General features: G+C 39.9%; 1 protein-coding gene across 1 annotated transcript in view; it reads left to right on the top strand.

The window, feature by feature from the left end:
* LOC126469821 (basic helix-loop-helix transcription factor scleraxis-like) overlaps window positions 1-25,629 on the top strand; it is an 85,312-nt gene that overhangs the window by 44,092 nt on the left and 15,591 nt on the right. Inside the window, exon 2 of the mRNA XM_050097108.1 lies at window positions 4,817-4,947. Within this exon, the coding sequence (XP_049953065.1) occupies window positions 4,817-4,947 (131 nt within the window). The remainder of the gene's footprint in view (window positions 1-4,816; window positions 4,948-25,629) is intronic.

Here is a 25,629-nt window from a genome sequence, read left to right as displayed (position 1 = left end):
TGTTCAATCAGGTGCTGGAAGGTTTCTTGGGGAATGGCAGCCCATTCTTCACAGAGTGCTGCACTGAGAAGAGGTATCAATGTCGGTCAGTGAGGCCTGGCACGAAGTCGGCATTCCAAAATATCCCAAAGGTGTTCTATAGGATTCATGTCAGGACTCTGTGCAGGTCCGGCCATTACAGGGATGTTATTGTCACGTAACCACTCTGCCACAGGCCATGCATTATGAACTGGTGCTCGATCATGTTGAAGGATGCAATCACCATCCCCAAATTGCTCTTCAACAGCAGGAAGCATGAAGGGGCTTAAAACATCCATGTAGGCCTGTGCTGTGATAGTACCAAACAGAACAACAAGGGCTGCAAGCCTGCAAGCCCCCTCCATGAAAAACATGACCACACCATAACACCACCACCTCCAAAATTTACTGTTGGCACTACACATGCTGGCAGATGACGTTCATCAAGTATTCGCCATACCCGCATCCTGCAATTGGATCGCCACATTGTGTACCATGATTCATCACTCCACACAACGTTTTTCCACTGTTCAATTGTCCAATGTTTACACTCCTTACACCAAGCGAGGCGTCGTTTCACATTTACCAGCGTGATGTGTGTCTTATGAGCAGCCACTCAACCATGAGATCCAAGTTTTCTCACCTCCCACCTAACTATCAAAGTACTTGCAGTGGATCCTGATGCAGTTTGGAATTCCTGTATTACGGTCTGAGCAGTTGTCTGCCTATTACACATTATGACCATCTTCAATTGTCAGTGGTCTCTGTCAGTCAACAGATGAGACCGGCCTGTACACTTTTGTGCTGTATGTGTCCCTTCACGTTTCCACTTCACTATCACATTGGAAACAGTGGACCTAGGGATGTTTAAGAGTGTGGAAATCTCACATACAGATGTATGACACAAGTGATGCCCACTCACCTGACCATGTTCAAAGTCCGTGAGTTCCGTGGCGTGCCCCATTCTGCTCTCTCACGATGTCTAATGACTACTGAGGTCGCTGGTATGGAGTACCTGGCAGCAGATGGCAGCACACTGCACCTAATGTGAAAAACGTGTTTTTGGGGGTGTCCAGATACTTTTGATCACATAGTGTTGTTGTTGTTGTTGTTGTTGTTGTTGTGGTCTTCAGTCCTGAGACTGGTTCGATGCAGCTCTCCATGCTACTCTATCCTGTGCAAGCTTCTTCATCTCCCAGTACCTACTGCAACCTACATCCTCCTGAATCTGCTTAGTGTATTGATCCCTTGGTCTCCCTCTACGATTTTTACCCTCCATGCTGCCCTCCAATGCTAAATTTGTGATCCCTTGATGCCTCAAAACATGTCCTACCAACCGATCCCTTCTTCTAGTCAAGTTGTGCCACAAACTTCTCTTCTCCCCAATCCTATTCAATACATCCTCATTAGTTACGTGATCTACCCACCTTATCTTCAGCATTCTTCTGTAGCACCACATTTCGAAAGCTTCTATTCTCTTCTTGTCCAAACTGGTTATCGTCCATGTTTCACTTCCATACATGGCTACACTCCATACAAATACTTTCAGAAACGACTTCCTGACACTTAAATCTATACTCGATGTTAACAAATTTCTCTTCTTCAGAAACGATTTCCTTGCCATTGCCAGTCTACATTTTATATCCTCTCTACTTTGACCATCATCAGTTATTTTACTCCCTAAATAGCAAAACTCCTTTACTACTTTAAGTGTCTCATTTCCTCATCTAATCCCCTCAGCATCACCCGATTTAATTTGACTACATTCCATTATCCTCGTTTTGCTTTTGTTGATGTTCATCTTATATCCTCCTTTCAAGACACTGTCCATTCCGTTCAACTGCTATTCCAAGTCCTTTGCTGTCTCTGACAGAATTACAATGTCATCGGCGAACCTCAAAGTTTTTACTTCTTCTCCATGAATTTTAATACCTACTCTGAATTTTTCTTTTGTTTCCTTTACTGCTTGCTCAATATACAGATTGAATAACATCGGGGAGAGGCTACAACCCTGTCTCACTCCTTTCCCAACCACTGCTTCCCTTTCATGCCCCTCGACTCTTATAACTGCCATCTGGTTTCTGTACAAATTGTAAATAGCCTTTCGCTCCCTGTATTTTACCCCTGCCACCTTCAGAATTTGAAAGAGAGTATTCCAGTTAACATTTTCAAAAGCTTTCTCTAAGTCTACAAATGCTAGAAACGTAGGTTTGCCTTTTCTTAATCTTTCTTCTAAGATAAGTCGTAAGGTTAGTATTGCCTCACGTGTTCCAACATTTCTACGGAATCTACATCTACATCTACATCTATACTCCGCGAGCCACCTTACGGTGTGTGGCGGAGGGTACTTATTGTACCACTATCTGATCCCCCCTTCCCTGTTCCATTCACGAATTGTGCGTGGGAAGAACGACTGCTTGTAAGTCTCCGTATTTGCTCTAATTTCTCGGATCTTTTCGTTGTGATCATTACGCGAGATATATGTGGGCGGTAGTAATATGTTGCCCATCTCTTCCCGGAATGTGCTCTCTCGTAATTTCGATAATAAACCTCTCCGTATTGCGTAACGCCTTTCTTGAAGTGTCCGCCACTGGAGCTTGTTCAGCATCTCCGTAACGCTCTCGCGCTGACTAAATGTCCCCATGACGAATCGCGCTGCTTTTCGCTGGATCATGTCCAAACTGATCTTCCCCGAGGTCGGCTTCTACCAGTTTTTCCATTCGTCTGTAAAGAATTCGCGTTAGTATTTTGCAGCTGTGACTTATTAAACTGATAGTTCGGTAATTTTCACATCTGTCAACACCTGCTTTCTTTGGGATTGGAATTATTATATTCTTCTTGAAGTCTGTGGGTATTTCGCCTGTCTCATACATCTTGCTCACCAGATGGTAGAGTTTTGTCATGACTGGCTCTCCCAAGGCCATCAGTAGTTCTAATGGAATGTTGTCTACTCCCGGGGCCTTGTTTCGACTCAGGTCTTTCAGTGCTCTGTCAAACTCTTCACGCAGTATCTTATCTCCCATTTCATCTTCATCTACATCCTCTTCCATTTCCATAATATTGTCCTCAAGTACATCGCCCTTGTATAAACCCTCTATATACTCCTTCCACCTTTCTGCTTTCCCTTCTTTGCTTAGAAGTGGGTTGCCATCTGAGCTCTTGATATTCATACAAGTGGTTCTCTTCTCTCCAAAGGTCTCTTAAATTTTCCTGTAGGCAGTATCTATCTTACCCCTAGTGAGACAAGCCTCTACATCCTTACATTTGTCCTCTAGCCATCCCTGCTTAGCCATTTTGCACTTCCTGTGTGTATGATCTTTAAAACCCAACTGACTGCACAAAGGGCTCTCGTAATTACTTATAGATTTACATCAGAGTAGTAATTATTATTGTTATTAGATTCTAGTTTGCAATAAGAGCTAGGTAGTTGCAATTACATCACAGAGAAACATGTAATAATTTGGTTTATTTATATGATGGATTTCTGTAACATTAATAATGTTAGCTGGAGTCTTTAGTTATTGCATTGTACATATCTGATTTTTATGCAAATTCTTAGGTTCATTATTTTCTCAAATTTCTTAAAATTTTAATTAAAAATATTATTTAAAGCAAGTGTTTTTAATTTAAAAAATAAGGGTAACTAATTACTACATAATTTCTGAGAATCAAACAGTCTTAAAGGCCAAAATAGTGAAAATTTCTTGTGGGAAACAGAAATTATAAATATCTTTTCATATAATAAGTTCTTGGAAAATATGAACAGCTTATGAAAGAAGTAAATGAAGGACTTGTCACTGAACCTCATTATTTGACAAACCATTAACTATTTGCTCACGGGTATAGCTGTAGCATATTTATCACATGCATAATGAAAAGAAAGAAAGAAAGAAAATTATATTTGTAAGGAATGAAATTATAGCAAGTGGGTGTAAGCCCCCAGCCTCCTTTTTCCCCTCTGAATTTCGAGTTCTCTTGTGTCCATATGTTGGGAATTAACATTCTTTCAGAGCTAAGTGTTGTACTTCAGTGACATCCCTGCTTTTGGATTCTGACTCAGTTGTGTTACCACATGACAATATCTACCAATGAGGAACTGTGATGCTGGGATTTATTAAGAGAAAGTGTCAGAAATAGTACACAAATATTGTAAGGTCTGTTACAGTAATCAACATCTTGAATAGAAAATAAATAATATTTACTGATGAGCCCAAAGTTTATCTTTGAGTTGAAAAGATGAGGAGTTTACTGTTATAAAGGCATGTAAACAGATGGCTGGTTGCTGGGTTGTCAAATTTTATTCTTTAAGTGTTGGCATATTTTTATAGATAGCATATCCCTATTTCATAAACTTATTTTGTAAGGCTGCATATTTCTGGCACTAAGTCATGTTAAACATTGCACAGGTGTCAGTAAGGATACTGACACATTTTCTGCAGCAGAGTGGACAAAAAATTCCACACATGTATTGCATTTAATGTAGATGCTTGAAAATTAGTTAATACTATCAGACCCTAATTTTGGTATCTTTGAATTAAAATCAAAAGACAAAATAGTTACTTAAACCAACAGTGCCCAGTTCCTTATGTTTAACCAGTCTTCATCTAAAGTCAATACAAATCATTAACAAGCTAGTTTTTGTTCTCACAGATATTTGGATATTCTCACATTTAAAATGTCTAGCCCACACAGTTGAGACAAAAGAATCAAAAATTTGTTCCATAATACTACATTTTCATTTTAAAGAAAATATATTATAAAAACAATTATCAATTAATCTGAATTTCCACCAATACAGTGTGAACTCAGCATATACAGCACTGCGCTCGCTGATACCAACAGAGCCACGAGATCGCAAACTTTCACGGATTGAGACGTTGCGTCTTGCTGTGAGCTACATTACACACCTTAGCCATCTCATCACAGCAAGTAAGTCATTTTACTGTTAAGAATCTACTTATAAGGCATTCACAAATATTAATTTAAGAGTTCATATTATTTTTAAATCATTATCAAAATGAAGTTATTGTTATGAGAAGTATCTAGTCAGGTTGGTTAACTTTACGACATAATTTGGGAAGAACTGAAAAGTGCCAATGAGAAAAAAAGAAAATTTGAAGTGATGTCACATAGATGTTACTGCATTGTGTCACAGTGGTGTTACTCACTGTCAGTATCCATGGATGTGTATGGATGGGTAGCCAAAATATTCATAATCAGTATGATCTAGAATGTTACCAGTGTTAATATTGCCACTTTGTTGTTTCACTGATTTCAAATGGGTTGGAATACTCAAAGCTTAATGACTGGTTCTTTGTTAAGTGTGTGGTATGGGCCATCCAAAGATATTGTATGCAATACCTTCACTGAACTTTTAAATCTCAGCAAGGATAATGTACACTATCTGAATGTATTTTGATCACAGGCATGGTGTCTACAGAAATATTTAACTTTGAACCATCACAATGACATGATACATCATAAGAGGCATAAAGAATATGTAAGTGTATGAATTATAACCTGCTGTTTCCTCTGTTGACTCCACTGCACACTGGTGTGCTTGTCAGCTTAAATAAATATTTAGGCCGAATTTCACTTTCATTCTCATAAATTTTGAACTGCTCGATTTTCTGTCTTATAATTTCACTCACAGAGAGATATAGCACAGTTCTGATCTCAATGATGAAATTAAGAACCAGTGGCATTCAAACAATGTTGACAATAATGAACATTTGAATTCCTGAGAAAGATGATACTTCAGTCAACACACAGTTATTTTGACTTCTTCCAAAACAGGCATTATAAGAGCCACCATAAAGTTATTAATGACTCACAAAATCAGAATGACAGTTTAAGTTATTATTTTAAACATTTCAAGAAAATTTAAAATTTTGCTCATTTGAGTTTAAATGCCATAAAGGGAGAGAATCGGTATTAACATAATTTACAAGTTTCATAACAGTTTTCTGTTATTCAATACATGGGTTAATAAAGTGCCCAATTCACATGTAAACAATGAAAGCATTAACAACATTAAATCACAATTCAAAGAGCTGAAAACAAATGCCTTTGCTTAGTAATCAGGCATTGACATAAGATGGCCAGCATGAGCTTAGCCCAGATATTGCTCAGTCCCTTTATTCGGCTCATATTAGATACTCTAAAACACACACAGGGTAAAAACCCGCATAGGCACAAGGTGAAAACAACAGAAATGAATTACATGTTGGATGCCAAAAAAATCTCATAAGGCCCTTTCAGACCTTAGCTGTGAACAATATGTTTCTATATTTTGAATCAATAATCCTGATTTTTTTTTAAATTGGCAATTTATCACAATGAGTGTGTAAAAGGGAATAAACAATTTTAATGATTAATCTTTCATGGCATTTTAACTCATTAGTCTTTAAAAATAAAACACACAAGTTAAAATTAATAATTCTGCTTATACCTGGCCATTATTGCACCAAGTAGTAAAAGAGTTTCAGTTTGGTAAGGTATTGCTTTTTACGAGTGGGCTTAGCAATAACTTGGGCATCTTCTGGAAACATGGAATGCTGGTCCACATTGAGGACTATGACAAATATAACAGTTACTAATCAAAGTTACAAGGCATTATACGCAAGAACTCAAATTAAAATTCCAGTTCAAAGAATAGGGATTTTCACAAATCACAACCAGTACTCTAATCATACATACAAAGGCTGCTCATTATTTTCTTTCTATGACAATCACTGACTGTGTAGTAAATACTGGCAGCTACGCAGCCACAAACCAATGCAGTAGAAGTGGGAGACTCTTAACTCTGAAGGTGCAAGCTCATGACCACGAAGGCAGCAGGAAACAGTAATTCTTTGAATACCATAGGCACACTTTTCACAGTTGCAGATCATGATCCACAACATGACAAACTGGATCTCCATCCTCAGTGAACAACTGTAGCTACGATGTGAAACAGCGAGCAAGACTCCCCAGCAGTGCAGCAACATCTGCTCAGCAAGTGGCTATGCTGCATCTGGCAAAAGGCCAGTGAACTTGTCACTACGATATGAAGTACAGAAAAGTTTACTGAGTGACAGTTATCACTACTAATTAACACATCTCAATAGTTGCATTAAAATCCCATCTCATCCTGATGAGACTGCAAACTAGTCTTTAACAGATGCTATAAAAGTAGGAAAACATATAATTTTACATTTAACTGCACTAAATGATAGTATTGTTTAATTGATGTTTCATACTAAAACCTAACACTAAATACATTATAAAAATACTGAAATACTGCAATTGCAAAAACAAAAAGGTATGATCAAGAAAAATGATCAAATAACCTCACCCACTGCTAAAGTTTTTTATGTGCTTTAATCCACCAACATGAATATGAATAGTTTCCCCACATCATATGCAAAAGGGGATTGCTCACTAAACATTTTGGCAGTTTACATTAGAATCCTATTACATCATATGAGTTATTATGTCACTATATGAGTACGGTGTGCTCCATTGCACCATGTGTGTAATGAGAAGGTGGATTAGGATGGAAGGGAATACAGTGTTAAGGAAGAAACCATCTGGAGTTTGTGCAGGGAAACCATAACGAAATTTCCTTCCAAGAGTGGTTGAGATGGATCTTCATTATGTGTTTCAAGCAGCTATTGCTTCATTGGAAACTGATTTACAGCAACTGGACATGCAAAAATGTGCCAAACCCATACAATACAATGAGAAGCTCCTTTTGTTTCCTGTTGTGATGTATATTTTAAGTTGCTAAAATGATAGACACTATGAATGTTTTGCTGCACACCAATTGTTATCTTGAAACTTTTTAAATAATTTCCACTACATTAAATGTCACACATCCTTTAAAACAATTCATAAAGCCAAGTCGGTTGGGTCTTCTAGCTGCTGGCCACCTTCATTATTCCATTCCTACTGAAGATCGTCATCTGCACAAAATTTTCATCTTTCAAGTGTGTCTTCACTAATCTGTGGTATAAAGAGGTCACACAAGAATATTTGTACCTAAATAGCCAGGACAAATTTCTGGCCATATTTATGATGATGACAGAAGCAAGTTCTGAGTCTCAATTTCCAACAGATAGTTTTACACACCTCTGCAACTCAAGACAGGAATTTTTTAGAAACCACATTAAAGTAACAGATTTCTTTTTGGAGTAAGCATCCTATGTTTCAGTAACATCATGGCAGTTAGAGGAAACTGCTACATTCTCTTCTGGGCATAAAGAAACCTCCAGACAAGCAAGTGTACTCTCATCATCAATCATCTACTTCTTGGTTTGGGATCTGTATCAATATGGCAAAATATTGATTATCTGTTAAAGGCACTAATCAGGTAACAGCTGTGTGAGTTTCAGTTTTTTTTTCAGAACTTATGCAACATGAAACCCAGTGTGTCATTTATAAACAATAAAGCTTTCTCACTTGCCATTAGCTTCTCTCAATCATATGGAAACTGTGAGTCAGTTCACAAGGTATGCTCAGATTACATTACATTAATACTTTTTCCATAGATCATGAATATGACATTTTAATGATGTGGAATGTGTCAGTTTAATATAAGGTTTATTTACACAATAATTTTTTGACTCCAACACTTTAAATTTGTCCTAAGAAAGAAAGTATCCTAATTCATGTTCCAAACTGGGACTTAATTTTACATGAGCACAACTAATTGATTTAAATTAAATTGCAGCTGGCAATAAGAATGGTGAACTACACAATAAACACAACTTATCCACTGCAAAAAGTAAAATAAAATCTCAGTAACAATTCTGTAACTGTGGAAAAGCCAAACTACTTTCCATACACATTATCTCATATATGATAGATTAACAGCAGTATGGGATAGCCTGTACTGAATTTGGAAGGAACAGAGATGATTTAGAGATAAACTGGTGATTTCAGTCTGTCTCTGAAACTTGTTCAGTATTTCACTATACACATAATATTATAGAATAAATTAAATAACACACACATATGATTGAAAACATTGTTATGTTACAACTAGAATAAAAGCTGGATTGTAGGGATATTTGAGAAAGATAGGCTCAATTTGTATGAACTGTAGTGGAACCATAGAAAACAGTTTTGGAAATAAGGTAGACTGAGTTGTGACAGGTCGGGGGGGGGGGGGGGGGGGGTAGGTTGAGGAATCTGACTGAAAAATGTTAAGAGAGAGTGGAAACAAGGATTTACAAAACAGGGTCATTTTTGGAATGTGAAACAATTAATATCTGTAGAAAAGTTGTATCCTTCGACAAACAGTGGAGCTTGACATCAAAGTACTGCTTTCCAGGTATGATGCTTGGATGAACCATGTAAAGAAAGCAAATGAGTAATACAATTTATGAGTCATCTAATTCTCTCATGTTATTCTGAAAAACATTTCATATAATTGAGTATTTGATCATGTTTTCAAGTATTAGGCTGCAGTCAACAGAAGTGCAATGGTGAGAAGGAATTTTAAGAAGTATGATACTTTTATTGTCTAGAAATGACTGTGATTGAAAATAAAAATGATTTTAACAAATATAGCAGACACAGTTGGGAAGCCTACTCTGTCCTATGTCGGGGGAAGACAATGCAAAAGGGTAGTTAATTGTCAGCAATTCGTATGAACAGAAAGTAGTGGTACCCTGTATGGAAATGGCAACAAGGGATAAGAATGACAATCTTGTGCACACAGTGTGCCTGCCTGGAGAAGATCATTCAACATTTTGAACAGGTTATTCCAGCAGCCATTGAGGGAACAAGTTGTAACCACTAGCAGATTGTGACAGACACTGGAACAAATGAAGTCTGTCATCTGGGCATCATAGTCATACGCGTATCATCCTAGTGACTGACAGAGAAGACTGAGGAAGAACAGCATTTTTTATGGAATTTCAACACAACTCACACTCTGCAGTAGTGTCACCGAGGTGTGCACACACCATCTCCAAGCCAGCTGGATGATGGGGTCAGTCATGGTGGTGTTCCCGTGTGAGGCTCCCAATTGTGACAGCATGCTCACCTGCTGCCACCCTTACCACACGCTACACCATTCTTCCATTGACCCCATAGTAGGGCACTAATGGGGATAGCTCCAGTAACTGCTGATGTGGGATCCTGAGGAATTTGAACCAGAACCCTCCTTCCCCCCTCTCCAGTGGACAGTTCCTCACTACTGATGATGTCAGCTGACTGCCCGTTACCACAGCCTCCGCAGTATTCTGTCCCTCCAGAGGTGTCAGCTCTGTCTGCATTTTCTCCCTCATTGGTCAATCCACTGCCGGGGAAACTTTTATCCAACAGAGGATGCCACAGTTGCCAGGACACTTCACAAAATGAAAAAAAAGCATAATATCCTATTACAGCAATACCAATGAGTCACAATTCGAATCAGTCCACTCATACAAATACCTTGGTGTAACAGTTTGTGAGGATGTGAAATGAAATGATCATTTAGTATCCCCACCAGCAGACACTGAGATGGAGGCAGATGAGATGACATAGGTATCACAGCAAAATAGTGCAGAATGCTGTCATGGAGAGCTTGCATGAAACATCATAGGGGCAGGACCACTGACAAGGGTGTTCACTTGCTGGTGGTGATAGGCCTGGTCCAGCAGTTCTTATACTGACATAAACATACCCAGAGCTGAATATTGCTTTGCACCATGCTCTGGGTTCCACCTGCTGACTTTCTCAATCATTTGCATGGATTGCATTGTGTCTTTCTCCATACTCATCTGTATGTGGTGTTCAGATTTTCTGCTCCCCCATAAATTGACTCAACACGTAGTTTTGTTCCCTCCCCACGGTTTCAACTACTTGGCTTTGCAATCAAGTCACTGCAGGCAGGTACAGTTACATCTGTGCTGGTGATGATGGTTCACGGCCTTGTCACATCTCTATCAGATACAAAAGTGGTGATATAGGATGTTCTTACAAGTGGAACACTTCTCCCCCACACCGCCAGTGCCGTTCACTGGCTTCAACAAATCTATGGGATGGTGGGAGAATTGTCTGCACTGGTTCTTGCTGCACTGCCAGGTAAGGCATTTTGCCAGTCCATTTGATAACGCTGCCTTATTATCATCCAGCAGTGTGGTACTGTACAAGACTGTGCAAACTTTTGCATTCACAATGGTATCCAGCATCTGACTACAGCCTCATTTCACCTGGTTTCTAACTTGGAGGTAGAGCAATTTGAGCAAGCATTCAAATTTCAAATGAGGAAATCTGTGTCTGCTTCATCCTGCGATGATGCCCTTTCTATTTCTCTTGCCACATGCTTTGAAATGCTAGTTAATGGTTGCAGTCCATGGAAAAGTTTGCGTGGGTACCAGCCATGGGGTCTTTTGGATTCGTTGCACCCCAAGATGCACTCCCCCGATTGCCTTGGCCTGCCTTGTTTTCCTTACAATGGTCATTCGGTCGGCAGCACAAGTGGCTGCCAGGTGTCATGGTGAGATGGCTTTTTTTTTATTTTTTTTATGGGTGTCATTCAGGAACAGCTGACCTGTCATTCTAAGCAGGCACATCTGCCATCTCCAAGCCAGACAGGTGATGGGGTCAATTGCACTGTTCTTCTTGTGGGACGTTCCCAATTGTGGCAGCATGCTCATTTGATGCCATCTCTACAGCACCCTCCACTGTCCCATCTTTGACTGCCTAGGGCATTGGCATGCATAACTCCAGTGACTACTGATGTGGGAGCCTGTGAAATTTAAACCAGTACCGTTATCCCAGCCTCTAGAACATACGCCCCTCTGGTGAAGCCAGCTGCATTGGCATTGTCTTCTTTGGTGGCCTATCCACTGCCAGGGAATCTCGAACCCTCTCTTGTTTTGTGACAGAGGTCACAATAAAAGCTAGGCAATTTTTGACCTTTGTGGCACATATATGCTCCAAGTTAGATTTCATCATACAATGTAGAAAGGCTTGTGCTGCTGTGTGTAGAAAGCCTTATGCTGCTGTACACCAGTGAGGAGTTAATATGTGAAGCAATTCCCATCCCATAAAACAACACATGGTCCCATAAACAACAGATGGTCACGCAGCATGAGAACAGAGATGCGAGCAGGAGCCATGTCTTAGTGGAGCATATAGACAATGCAGAGATTCACACTGCAAGGCTCGGCAGTAAACATATAACTGTGGTTATTAATATTATATGTTTAAATGTTTATATACAACTCCAACTAGACTGTTGACATTATCCATACTGACAGCTTTGTGCCGGCCAGAGTGGCCGTGCGGTTCTAGGCGCTACAGTCTGGAGCCGAGCGACCGCTACGGTCGCAGGTTCGAATCCTGCCTCGGGCATGGATGTGTGTGATGTCCTTAGGTTAGTTAGGTTTAATTAGTTCAAAGTTCTAGGCGACTGATGACCTCAGAAGTTAAGTCGCATAGTGCTCAGAGCCATTTGAACCATCTGACAGCTTTGTAAACATGCTTTTAGTAACTAAAAATCAAGCTCACTTTTTAATCAGAATTTCGTATAATATTATCTATCACTGGCTGAATAAATCAACCAATCAGAAATGTGTCCTATGCAAGCAGGCTCTTTGACTATCATTCAGGCTGACGACATGTATGTATTTATGCAAGTAGATATTTTATGGTCTTGAAATTAAGTGAGAGCAGTATTTGACCTCATAAAATATTTATGTGTGATCTTGCATGTGTGTGATAGTGTGTGGTCATTAAAGTCAGATGGATATTTCTGTGAACTTACAAAGATGCTCGATAAATGATTATTAGGATCTGTGAACTTAGATTCAAGTATTAGTATTAGTATTAGACTGGCTCTATAGACTCTTATTTTTCCTTAGTTTTATTATAAAAAAGGTGGCATCCTTTTATTTTGAGGCTTTCATTGAAGTAGATCAAAGACTTTCCCATTTGCACTCCCTCATTCACAGTTGATTGTATCCATGTTAGAATCTGCAACCGGTGGAGAAGACCAATTGGGATATCAAGCCAACCTATTAATGGTGAAATATAGAAGTCGCAGGTGCACAGAACCTACTCTTCACTGGTTAGTCAACTCCACATGCAACAACTCGTGAGAAACGACTCACACTGTTAGCATGTCCAACACCATAATGTGTTATGCAAGTAACATTCCATATATCTCAGGCAGTGGGGTTTAAATTTAAAAGGAGCCACTACAAGGGTAGTCCTTGTTGGGAAAAAACTGTTAAATATGGTGATTAAAAAAATGCATATCTTACATACAGCATCCCTGGTGGGGAAAATGCTGGTCTACAGTAATGAAGTTTTAAAAGGATGTGCTACATATGGTATCGCTTTCTGGGGAAAACAGACAATATAATGTGAGTGACTGAAAATGTTTTGAACATTGGGTGCCATATCATTACACTCGGCATACCTTTCTGAGGAAAACAGCCAATAGACTGTAGTGTCTGGCGAGACACAAAGCGTTTGAGCTGTGAAAATTGCATGTGAATTTTGGAAATTGCAAGTAAACTGAATTTGTATGACAGGAAATATTTTGAACACTGGATTCTACATATGTATTTTGAAATTAGTCATTGAACAATATGTAATAGGCATGGCAAGAAGTGTTTGAACAATAAATATTGAATATGGCCAGTGAACAGTAAATTATTAGCATGTCATGAAATATTCTGAACAATGAATATTATGTGTGAGCTGTGTTAATAGCCATTAAACAATGAATAACTACTGAGGCAGAAATTATGTTGAACAATCAAAATTACATTTGGCAGAGTTGATTATGTTTAACATTGAACATTAGGAAAAACTTTTGATTTTGAACTGATACTGAGGGTTACATTATTATGAACAGTGACACTCAATATTTCTGTGTCCTATGTGTGGCAATATTAATTACAAACAGTAGTAGAAGATGTTGATTGCGGAGTGTTGTTGTGGAACATTGTGGGTATTAGAAACTGTGATTGGATGTTTATTGCCATGACACTAATCTGGTGACAGTGAGCAAACTGAAGTGGAGGTGGATGTGTGAAGACAATGTGATCATCGGATGGCATGGACGGCTGCAAGTGCAGCAATAGCAGAGGTGCATTACTGGTGACTGATGGTGATTCGGTCAAGTAATTGGTAGCCTTGTATCAACTTCATGGCATCAGCGGCTCTTGATAGATGGTGTGCACAACTTAGAGTACAGCAGGCGGCAGCAGCAGCAGCAGCAGCAGCAGCAGCAGCAGACTACTGGCAGTTGATATGGGTCTGGCTGGGTTGACAGCTTGACAAGCATGGCTTCAGTTTCATGACAGCATGGAGACAGCACCTGACTTTACAGTAATTAATGTACATTGTATTTACAAAATTATTAAAGAAAGGAACTTTTGCTGTTGTTTAAGGGGCTTAATTTTGAAATTTTAGGAGTTATAAATTTTGTGTTTTGTAAATAATTGCTACTGCAAATCAGGCAAAATTAGTTCAGTTAATGAAACTGCAGGTGAGGAGATCACCATTCTGGGAAGTGTTGCTAGTAAAGAGAACAATATTAATGTGTTAATTAAAAGAGATAATGATGATATATTTCACTGAGTTAATATCGAAGTATAGGGTACAATGATATTGTTTTGGCAAATAAGTGGTACTTTGTTCAAGATAAAGACTCTCATAATTTACTGTGCCATTTTAGGACTGATAGTTAATGGCTGCTACTATAGAGTAACTAAGGCGAGCTGAGTTATGCTAGTAAGAAAATATGTGACGATATGGCCATGCAGAAAAATATTGTCAATATGGATAATAATGTTAACATGTTAGTTAATAACAAATGTGATTAGATGCTCGCAGTTAGTGAATCTCAGAAAGTGAAGGATGATGTCACAATTAAGCTGACTGAGAAACGAAACGTAAATAGTGGTTTAGGTAAAACATGAGTGGCACATAATAAAAAGAATTATAGAATGACACAAGTATAAGGAGATGTTACATGATTTAGCACAACTTCTTGGGTGGGAGGAAGATTACATTTGGGATTTCTCTGTAAGGAATAAACTAAGGAGAACATGATTCATTGAAAGAAATTCATGGAGGATTTGAACAAACAAATAAACACACTTTTGGGCTAACTGGTCAACTAAAAATTGTTTATGACAAAACATCAAATTAGATAAGTAAAGGTGAACTACACAAAATGATGATGTTTGGTTTGTGGGGCACTCAACTACGTGGCCATCAACACTCGTACAAAATCCCAATTTTTACACAGTCCAATTTTTTACACAATCCAACCTAGCTTCTGTCACGAATGATGATGAAATGATGAGGACGACACAAACACCCAGTCCTCGAGCATAGAAAATCTCCAACCTGGTGGGGAATCGAACCTGGGACCCCATGATCCAGAGGCTGTAATGCTATTACACAAAATGGACTCTGATTTGATGAAATTGACAAACATGATTATAACGATGGGTATAAATATTGACAATGCCAAAATAAACACTGAAAAGAAAATGTTGGGAGTGGTTATTTGTGATAAAAATAATGTACAGGCAATAAAATGGGAAAAAGTGAGGATCAGAATTATGAATTAATGTCATATATAGAGGCTGTAAATTGAGGTATAAACAGCAGCCGAATCATAGGTGTCACACTAGCTACTGAGATGTGTCAAGGTGATGTAAGGCTTTGTTTTGTCCATCAACAAACTAGGCAACTATTTATTTTTTTAATAAGTTCGTTCATATTTTTAAATATTAATGTAAATAATATTCAAATTTCAGGAAGATTATGACATTGTATATCTCTAACGTGTGTCTTGTTTAATGTACACTCCTGGAAATTGAAATAAGAACACCGTGAATTCATTGTCCCAGGAAGGGGAAACTTTATTGACACATTCCTGGGGTCAGATATATCACATGATCACACTGACAGAACCACAGGCACATAGACACAGGCAACAGAGCATGCACAATGTCGGCACTAGTACAGTGTATATCTGCCTTTTGCAGCAATGCAGGCTGCTATTTTCCCATGGAGACGATCGTAGAGTTGCTGGATGTAGTCCTGTGGAACGGCTTGCCATGCCATTTCCACCTGGCGCCTCAGTTGGACCAGCGTTCGTGCTGGACATGCAGACCGCGTGAGACGACGCTTCATCCAGTCCCAAACATGCTCAATGGGGGACAGATCCGGAGATCTTGCTGGCCAGGGTAGTTGACTTACACCTTCTAGAGCACGTTGGGTGGCATGGGATACATGCGGACGTGCATTGTCCTGTTGGAACAGCAAGTTCCCTTGCCGGTCTAGGAATGGTAGAACGATGGGTTCGATGACGGTTTGGATGTACCGTGCACTATTCAGTGTCCCCTCGACGATCACCAGTGTTGTACGGCCAGTGTAGGAGATCGCTCCCCACACCATGATGCCGGGTGTTGGCCCTGTGTGCCTCGGTCGTATGCAGTCCTGATTGTGGCGCTCACCTGCACGGCGCCAAACACGCATACGACCATCATTGGCACCAAGGCAGAAGCGACTCTCATTGCTGAAGACGACATGTCTCCATTCGTCCCTCCATTCACGCCTGTCGCGACACCACTGGAGGCGGGCTGCACGATGTTGGGGCGTGAGCGGAAGACGGCCTAACTGTGTGCGGGACCGTAGCCCAGCTTCATGGAGACGGTTGCGAATGGTCCTCGCCGATACCCCAGGAGCAACAGTGTCCCTAATTTGCTGGGAAGTGGCGGTACGGTCCCCTACGGCACTGCGTAGGATTCTACGGTCTTGGCGTGCATCCGTGCATCGCTGCGGTCCGGTCCCAGGTCGACGGGCACGTGCACCTTCCGCCGACCACTGGCGACAACATCGATGTACTGTGGAGACCTCACGCCCCACGTGTTGAGCAATTCGGCGGTACGTCCACCCGGCCTCCCGCATGCCCACTATACGCCCTCGCTCAAAGTCCGTCAACTGCACATACGGTTCACGTCCACGCTGTCGCGGCATGCTACCAGTGTTAAAGACTGCGATGGAGCTCCGTATGCCACGGCAAACTGGCTGACACTGACGGCGGCGGTGCACAAATGCTGCGCAGCTAGCGCCATTCGACGGCCAACACCGCGGTTCCTGGTGTGTCCGCTGTGCCGTGCGTGTGATCATTGCTTGTACAGCCCTCTCGCAGTGTCCGGAGCAAGTATGGTGGGTCTGACACACCGGTGTCAATGTGTTCTTTTTTCCATTTCCAGGAGTGTATGTTACATGGGGTATGATGAATGAAGATTGATGAACTGATGACAAAGGGAATGCCATCTACATCTGAGAGCCATGACCTGCCTGTGTATTGACTCTTGATTCCGCAAACACATCAACAAACATGAGCAGAACAACCAGTAATGTGGCTGCTTCATGAGTGCGATTAATAAAATTCATTATTACAAAATTATAAAAAATTATATTATTGTAACAGAAAACTCAATTATCAAAGGCAGAAAATAAGTACTGATTCTTATTCATACATAGGAGGCAGTAATACAGTATGCATTCTTCACTTATGGTTCATGAAATTTTGTAAGTGGTACTTTGTGAGATAGTTGGTATCTACCTTAAAGTGCCTGCTGGTTCAGGTTTTTCAGCCTTTCCGCAGTGGTCTTCCAGTGGCCCAACAAATTTGTGTGGCAGTTCCTGCTGTCCCACTTTGTATACATTCAGTATTACTGTAGGTCCTATTCCGTATGAGTCACATACATTTGAGCAAATATTGTAGGATGGGTCACAAGACTTCTTAAGCAATCCCCTGTGTAGACTGCATTTTCCCAGTTATCTACCAATGGACCAAAGTCTGCCATCTGCTTTACCTATGACAGAGCGTATGTGATCTTTTGTATTTGTCCCTGAACTGCCTCTGTTGGCACAAGTGTAACTGTATTAGCCTACATTGGCTTGACAACAAAGTTGAGGAGCTGAAACCCTGGAAGAGGGAAAGAAACTTGATGTGTGAGTCAACCTATGAGGAACAGAAAATCTGAAGACTGCATAGTGATGAGCACAGAAAAAAACACAATGAGACCAGCATGAACAACTGAACATCATGGCACTTGGAACCCAGAGCATGGCACAAGGTGAGAGCCAGGCCCAAGTAACTTGATGCCCAAAGGCCCAAGTAACTTGATGCCCCATGAGAACTCTTGGATCAGGCCTATTGACACCAGAAGTAAACACCTGGGTCAGTAGCTCTGCCTATATCACACCTTGTGCCCATCAACTGTGACAGCACTTTGCTGTATTCTCTGTGATACCCACACCATCTCATTTGCATCCATCTCAATGTCTGCTGAGGGGATACTAAATCCTTACTCCCTGAAAAGGTCACATAGAGCCAAAAATGGCTTGGCTTCTGCTGTAAACTCTGTTGCAAAACTGGAGAGGGTAAAAAATTCTCTGATAGCTGACTGACTACAGAAGGAGGCAACACTGATGCAGCTGTCTCCACTATAGGGGTGGAAGTTGGTGGAAACTAGGGTAATGGTTGGTCTGTCAACATTGGTGTGGGGGGGGGGGGGGGCTCATACACTGGTGAGGGGGGAAGGAGGGCACCAGGCTAACTTATGCAAGCTCTCCATCGGTAGTTGTGGGAGCTATACATGCAGTTGAAGATAAAATGGCTGATGGCGTAGTGGGGGTGGCAGTGGGTGAGCATGCTGCCTCAATTGAGATCGGCCCTGTTGCCCAGCTGGCTTGGGAGATGGCAGTGTCTAGGGTCCAACAGGTTGCAGATCCAACTGATTGGAATGATTGGTCAGCTGCTCCTGACTGACATTCACTACAACCAAATGCCACCTTTGTGGCCCATGACAACACTTGGCAGCCACATGTGCTGCTGACAGAAAGACCTGGCCTACACTGCAGCCCCATGAGGAAAACATGGTGGGCCACGACTGTCCAGGGCATTCAACTTGGGGTGCAACAAATCCAAAAGACACCTAGACAAACATTTCATTAGACTGCACCCATTAACCGGCATCACCCACCCAGTATGTGGCTAGAAATCTATGTAGCATGTCATCATTGGACGAGGCAGGCATGTACTTCTTCATTTGAGACTTGAATATTCACACAAATCGCTCCACTTCTGATTTAGAAGCTGGGTAAAATGAGGCAGTAGTCAGATCTGCATACCACAGCAAATATAAAAATTTGCATGATTTTGTACAGCCCCACACTGCTGGACAATGACAAGGCAGCATTATCAACTGGACTAGAGGTATGCCTTATGTGGCCGTGTAGCAAGAACCAGTGGAGGTAATTCCCCCACATTTTCATGGACTCGCCAAAGCCAGTGAACAGTACCTGGGCATGGTGGGGAGAAGGCTTATCTGCAGACACCTGGCCTGCCAGCAGCATGGCCTGCGTACAGAGCAGTTTCAATTTCTTTTTAGGAGTTGTTGCTGTTCCTGGAGACCCAACTGTTCCTGCCAGCATTCCAAAAATGGTGGGTCCATGGTGACCACAATTTAACACTATTTAAAAAAGATAAATAATTTTAAAAAAAGCATTACGTGTAAGAAGGTTGTATGATGTCACTTTCGTATCTTACCTGGATGTGACAATGCCACAAACCATCACTGTTGACACAAATGTAACTATACTGTCCTATAGTGGCTTGACTGCAAAGCTAGGCAGCTGAAACCTCGAAAGAGGGAATGAAACTCGACATGTGAATAAACTAGTGGGTGAGATGAAAATCCGACCACCACATAGAGATGAGTACAATGCAATCAGCATCAATGAATGAGCCACTCGGTGTCAAGAATCCAGAGTGCAGCATGAAGTGAGATCCAACTCTGAGTATGTTGATGTCAGCATAAGAGCTGCCAGGCCTCATCACCAAGTAAACATGTGGGTCAGTGGCTCCCTTTATCACACTTTGCGTCTGCCCTCCATGGCTGCATTCTGCACTATTCCACTGTAATACCCACACCAGCTCATCTACGTACATCTTGATGCCTGCTGACAGGGATACTAAATCCCCCCCAGAAAAGATCACTTAGGGTGTAGCATATACCTTTTTAAAATGCTCCATTGTTTAACAGCATTTTCTTGCACAAGACATGCCCCGTTGCCTAACTAATAAATTAATTGAGATTAAATATAAGGAATGTTCCTGGTGTGACATCTTACTGCATTGGATGCCAACAGCATGAGTTGTTCCACATGAATTGTTGCATGTGGAGGGCTATGTTGACCAACCCATAAAGAAAAGGTCAAGCACACCTGCTGCTTCCTTAATTCACCTTCAAAACATTGTGTTACCTCATGTCTTGTGAAGTTGTCTCAATGTCCAATTAATATTCTTCTCTGCCAGTCGCAGATTCTAATATGCGAACAATCAACTGTGAACGATGGAACTGCGAGTGGGAAAGTCTCAACTCTATTTCAGTTAAAGGCTCAAAATAAAAGGATGCCACCTTGTTTATAATAAAACTAAGGAAAAAATAACAGTCTTTAGAGCCATTCTAACAGGAATACTTGACTCTTATGTTCGCAGAGTCTAATCATCATTTATCGAGCACCATTGTAAGTTCACCAAAATCTCCACATGACATTAATGACGACTCAAGATTGCACATAAATGTTTTATGAGGTTGGATAATGCATTCACTTAATTTAAAGAACATAAAATATCCACTTGCTGTAAGTAGATGATTATGTCCTGAGTACTAATCAAAGGCTGCTTAGTGAGCTAGCTGCAGTGTTTCACACCTGCCTGCACAGGGGGAATTTCTGATTGTACTATATTATATAAAATTCTGATTAAACTGAGGCCTTGCAAATCATGGTTAGGGAGCTGGCAGTGTGGATAATGTCAACAGTCGAGTTGGAGTTGTATACAAACATTTAAACAGTTAATATTAATAACCAAAGTTATAAGTTTGCCACCAAACCTTGCAGTGTGAATCACCACATTCTCTATATGCCCAGTAAGAGACAGCTCCTCATTTTTCCATTCTCATGCTGTGTGATTTCCTGTTGTTTTATGGCAGGGGGATTGCCACCGATCTTAGCTGTTTGTTTGTTGACGTATAGCAGTGTAAGCCTTTCTACACAGTATGATGAAATCTAATAAAATGTGGGTCAACATGAGGCTTAAATGCCACATATCCCTCAAGAAAAATGCTTTTTTTTTTTAAAGATTTCCTATTTTTATTTACAATACAGAAAATTTAAAATGGTAAGAAAACTCCAATGCTTATGGAGCTTTATTCACGGCATTACAATATAGGTTCCCCAATATTTTTCAACTGTTATTCTTTTGTTTCAAAATTTCAGATTTCTTTCGTCTCCTAAGGTACTCATCCTTACAGCCAGATAACACTTACAGTTACTTAATAAGGCAGATTAGGTCAGAAAAATTTAAAAAGGGAAATGGATCAATTACAGTTGGCTATAGGTAGAATCAGTGAAGTTCAGTGGCAGGAGGAACACAACTACTTCTCAGGTGAATATAGGGTTATAAATACAGAATCAAATAGGGGTAATGCAGGAGTAGGTTTAATAATGAATTGAAAAATAGGAACACAGATAAGCTACTAAGAACAGCATAGTGAATACATTATGTAACCAAGATAGACACGAAGGACTGCACCTACCACAGTGGTACAAGTTTATATGCCAACTAGATCAGCAGATGATGAAGAGATCGAAGAAATTTATGATGAGATAAAAGAAATTATTCAGATAGTAAAGGGAGACGAAAATTTAATAGTGATGGGGTGGACTGGAATGCAATAGTACGAAAAGAAAGAGAAGAAAAAACAGTAAGTGAAAATGCACTGTCAGAAAGAGAAAGCTGGTAGAACTTTGCACAGAGAGTAATTTAATCATCACTAACACTTGGTTTAAAAAGAATGAAAGAAGGTACACATGGAAAAGATCTGCAGACACAAGAAACTTTCAGACTAATTATGTAATTGTAAGACAGATATTTTGGAACCAGGTTCTTTATTGTAAGACATTTCTAGGGGCAGATGTGGAGTCTGGCCATAATTTATTGGTTATGAACTGTAGATTAAAACTGAAGGAACTGCAAAAAGATATAAAATTAAGGCTAAACTGAAAGACCCAGAGGTTGTTATGAGTTTCAGAGGGAGCATTAGGCAATGATTGATAAGAACAGGGGAAAGGAATACAGTATAAAATGAAATGGTGGCTTTGAAAAATGAAATAGTAAAGGCAACATAGGATCAAACAAGTACAAAGACAAGGCCTAGGAGAAATCCTTGGATAACACAGGAGATATTCAGTTTAACTGATGAAAGGAGAAAACATAAAAATGCAGTAAATGAAGCAGACGAAAGGAATACAAACATCTAAAAAATGAGATTGACAGGAAGAGCAAAATGGCCAAGCAGGAATAGCTAGAGGACAAATGTAAGGATTTAGGGATTTAGAAGCATATATCACTAGCAGTAGCAACATTAACTTGAGAAAAGATAAACAGATGTAGGAATATCAAGAGCTCAGATGGAAAACCAGTCCTAAGCAAAGAAAGGAAAGTGAAAGGTGGAAGGAGTGTATAGAGGGTCCATACAAGGGAGAAGTACTTCAGGGCAATGTTACAGAAATGGAAGAGGATGTAGATGAAGACCAGATGGGAGATGCAATACTGCGGGAAGAATTTGACAGAGCAATGAAAGACCTAAGTCAAAACAAAGGCCTGGGAGTAGATGACATTCCGTGAGAAATATTCATAGTCTTGGGAGAGCCAGCGATGACAAAACTCTTGCATCTGGTGTACAAGATGTATGAGACAAGTGAAATACCTTCACACTTCAAAATGATTATAATAATTCAAATTACAAAGAAAGCAAGTGCCAACAGGTGTAAATATGACCAAACTATCAGTTGCAAAATACTAACATGTCAACCTTGGGGAGGACCAGTTTGGATTCTGGAGAAATATTGGAACACGTGAGACAATACTGACCCTACAACGTCTTTTTGAAGCTAGGTTGAGGAAAGGTAAACTTACATTTATTGCATTTTTAGTCTTAGAGAATGGTTTAGACAATTTTGACTGGAATACTTTCTTTTAAATTCTGAAGGCAGCAGGAGTAAAATACAGGGAGCAAAAGGCTATTTACAATTTATACAGAAATCAGTTAGTAGTTGCAAGAGTTGAGGGACAAGAAAGGGAAGCTGTGATTGGGAAGGGAGTGTGGCAGTTTTGTAATCTATCACTGATTTTATTCAATCTGTATTTTGAGCAAGCCGTAAAAGAAACCAAAGAGAAATATAGAGTAGGAATTAAATTCCACAGAGAAGAGAGAAAAACTTTGAGGTTTGCCAATGAGAATTTAATTGTTATTTGGGCAGGAAAATAACTGATGGTGGCCAAAGTGGAGAGCATATAAAATGTAGACTGGCAATGGCTAGAAAAGCATTTCTGAAGAAGAGTAGTTTGTTAACATCGAATATAGATTTAAGTGTCACGTAGTCTTTTCTGAAAGTATTTGTATCGAGTGTAGCTATGTACAGAAGTGAGAAACATGGACAATAAACAGTTTAGACAAGAAGAGAACAGAAGCTTTTGAAATGTGGTGCTACAGAAGAATGCTGAAGATTAGATGGGTAGATCACGTAAATAATGAGGAGGTACTGAATAGAATTGGAGAGAAAAGAAATTTGTGACAGAACCTTACTAGAAGAAGGGGTCAGTTGATAGGACACATTCAGAGACATCAAGCGATCAGCCGATCACCAATTTAGTACTGGAGAAAAACGTGTGAGGGTGGGGCGGAGGGGAGGGGGTGTGGAGGGGTGAAAATTGGTCTCCCTCTACAAGAGATGAATACAGTAAGCAGATTCACAAGGACGTAGGTTGCAGTAGTTATTGGGGAATGATGAGGCTAGCACAGGACAGAGTAGCATGGAGAACGGCATGAAACCAGTCTTCAGACTGAAGACCACAATGTAACACACAAATATGATGATGTCTGAAAATAAACATAATTTGCAGGTGAAAGGTGAAAATCTCTTGGCCTGGCAGTGAAAGGCTTTGTTATTAAGTCTAATACACACTTAGCTTTTGATGTTGTCATTTTTTATGGTAATGAAACTGTCCACTACTTCTGCAGTGAGTCCATTCCATCTGTCAAGTACAATTCTGAAAGGTCTGTAAAATATCCATCTACAGCAGCTGTACTCAATTCAGTGGACTCAAAATATTTTCCACACAGAAATTTCATTAAATGTGGGAATATGTGGAGGTCAGAGCTTGGCAGATCTGATGACCAGGATTAATCTTCCAACTGTTTGTAGTTCAAACCTCTCAGCTTTTCCATTGTCCAAGCACCTTTATGAGCAGCAGTGTTGTCCCAACAGCTGTTATTTTCTGTAATGTACTCCAGTCCTCTTCTGAGGTATTTTATCCAGTTGATACAGAAAACTTGCACAGTATTCACAAGTTTTTTTAGTCTTTGTATGAAATCTGAAGAATTCCCATTGCATCTCAAGAAAAAAAAAATCTGCCCTAAATTGTTCTGGCAGATAAAATAAGACTTCTTTTTTAATACAGGGCTACTAATTTCCACCACAACAATTTTGTTTTGTGGCATTGATCTTCCATATAGCTTTCTTGCTGTTAATTCTTCCTGTAGAATGCACAGTACTCTTTCTTAGTATATGCCCGTGATGATAGCAGTTCCATACATGTTTTAACTGACCATCATCCAATACTACATTATGCACTTCCTCAGTGTTTCACTTCTCGGGTGTCCTTTATGTGGATATTTTCAAGAGAAAAATACCAGTATTTGAATTCAGCAACACACTGTTTTCAATGGGAAGTGATAGACTATTTATAAATTTTCATCTACCTCAACTGAATTTATGGTTGTGATAAAACTTCAAAACAAGAACTTTTATGTTGACACAGTATTCCAGTTTATACATTTGAACAAAACAAAATTACTTTAAAATGCCTAATAAATAAAACTTTTCTGCAGGTCAGTTGGATGCTTGGCTGATTTCCTTGATTATGTACCAATGTAACAAAAACAAAGCTGCATAAATGTGATCATCATCTATGTGCAGGACAGGGACTTTTCTCCTTTCCTTAATGGCTGTGGAAACTGGATATTGCATTTTTCACCACATGATTATTAAAATAATGGGGTTCTAATGTTTCACCTATGATCACACACTGAAAGTCTCAGAGATTCAAAAATGAAGGGAAAGATGGTTAGAGTGTAATGTTTGTTCATGTCTATGTCATTAGAGAAAGATTCCAAATTCAGTTGTAGATGTGTGGGAGAAAAAAGCGACGAAACCTTATTTAAGGAACAGCCTCAGTGTTCACCTGAAAAGATTCGGGGGAAACATCAAAGGACACACATGGATCTGAGATTGTTTACAATTTATAGGAACAATAGAAGACCTATGTTTGAGTCTTGTGGGACCCTATAAGTGATTTCTCTCAACAGAAAAATGTCCCCTGCTGACAGTAGTTGAATTATTAGGTATAACTTTCTGCATTATTTTAGTTAGATATGACATTATCCAGTGGTTTGCTATACCATGAATTCCATACTGAAATATACATTTAACATCAGTGAGTGTTCCATTACATTCTGGACA

Source organism: Schistocerca serialis, chromosome 3 (assembly GCF_023864345.2).
Source record: "Schistocerca serialis cubense isolate TAMUIC-IGC-003099 chromosome 3, iqSchSeri2.2, whole genome shotgun sequence".
Lineage (NCBI taxonomy): Eukaryota > Metazoa > Arthropoda > Insecta > Orthoptera > Acrididae > Schistocerca > Schistocerca serialis.
Note: the sequence above shows the minus strand (reverse complement) of the source record. Positions and strands in the feature narration are given on the sequence as shown.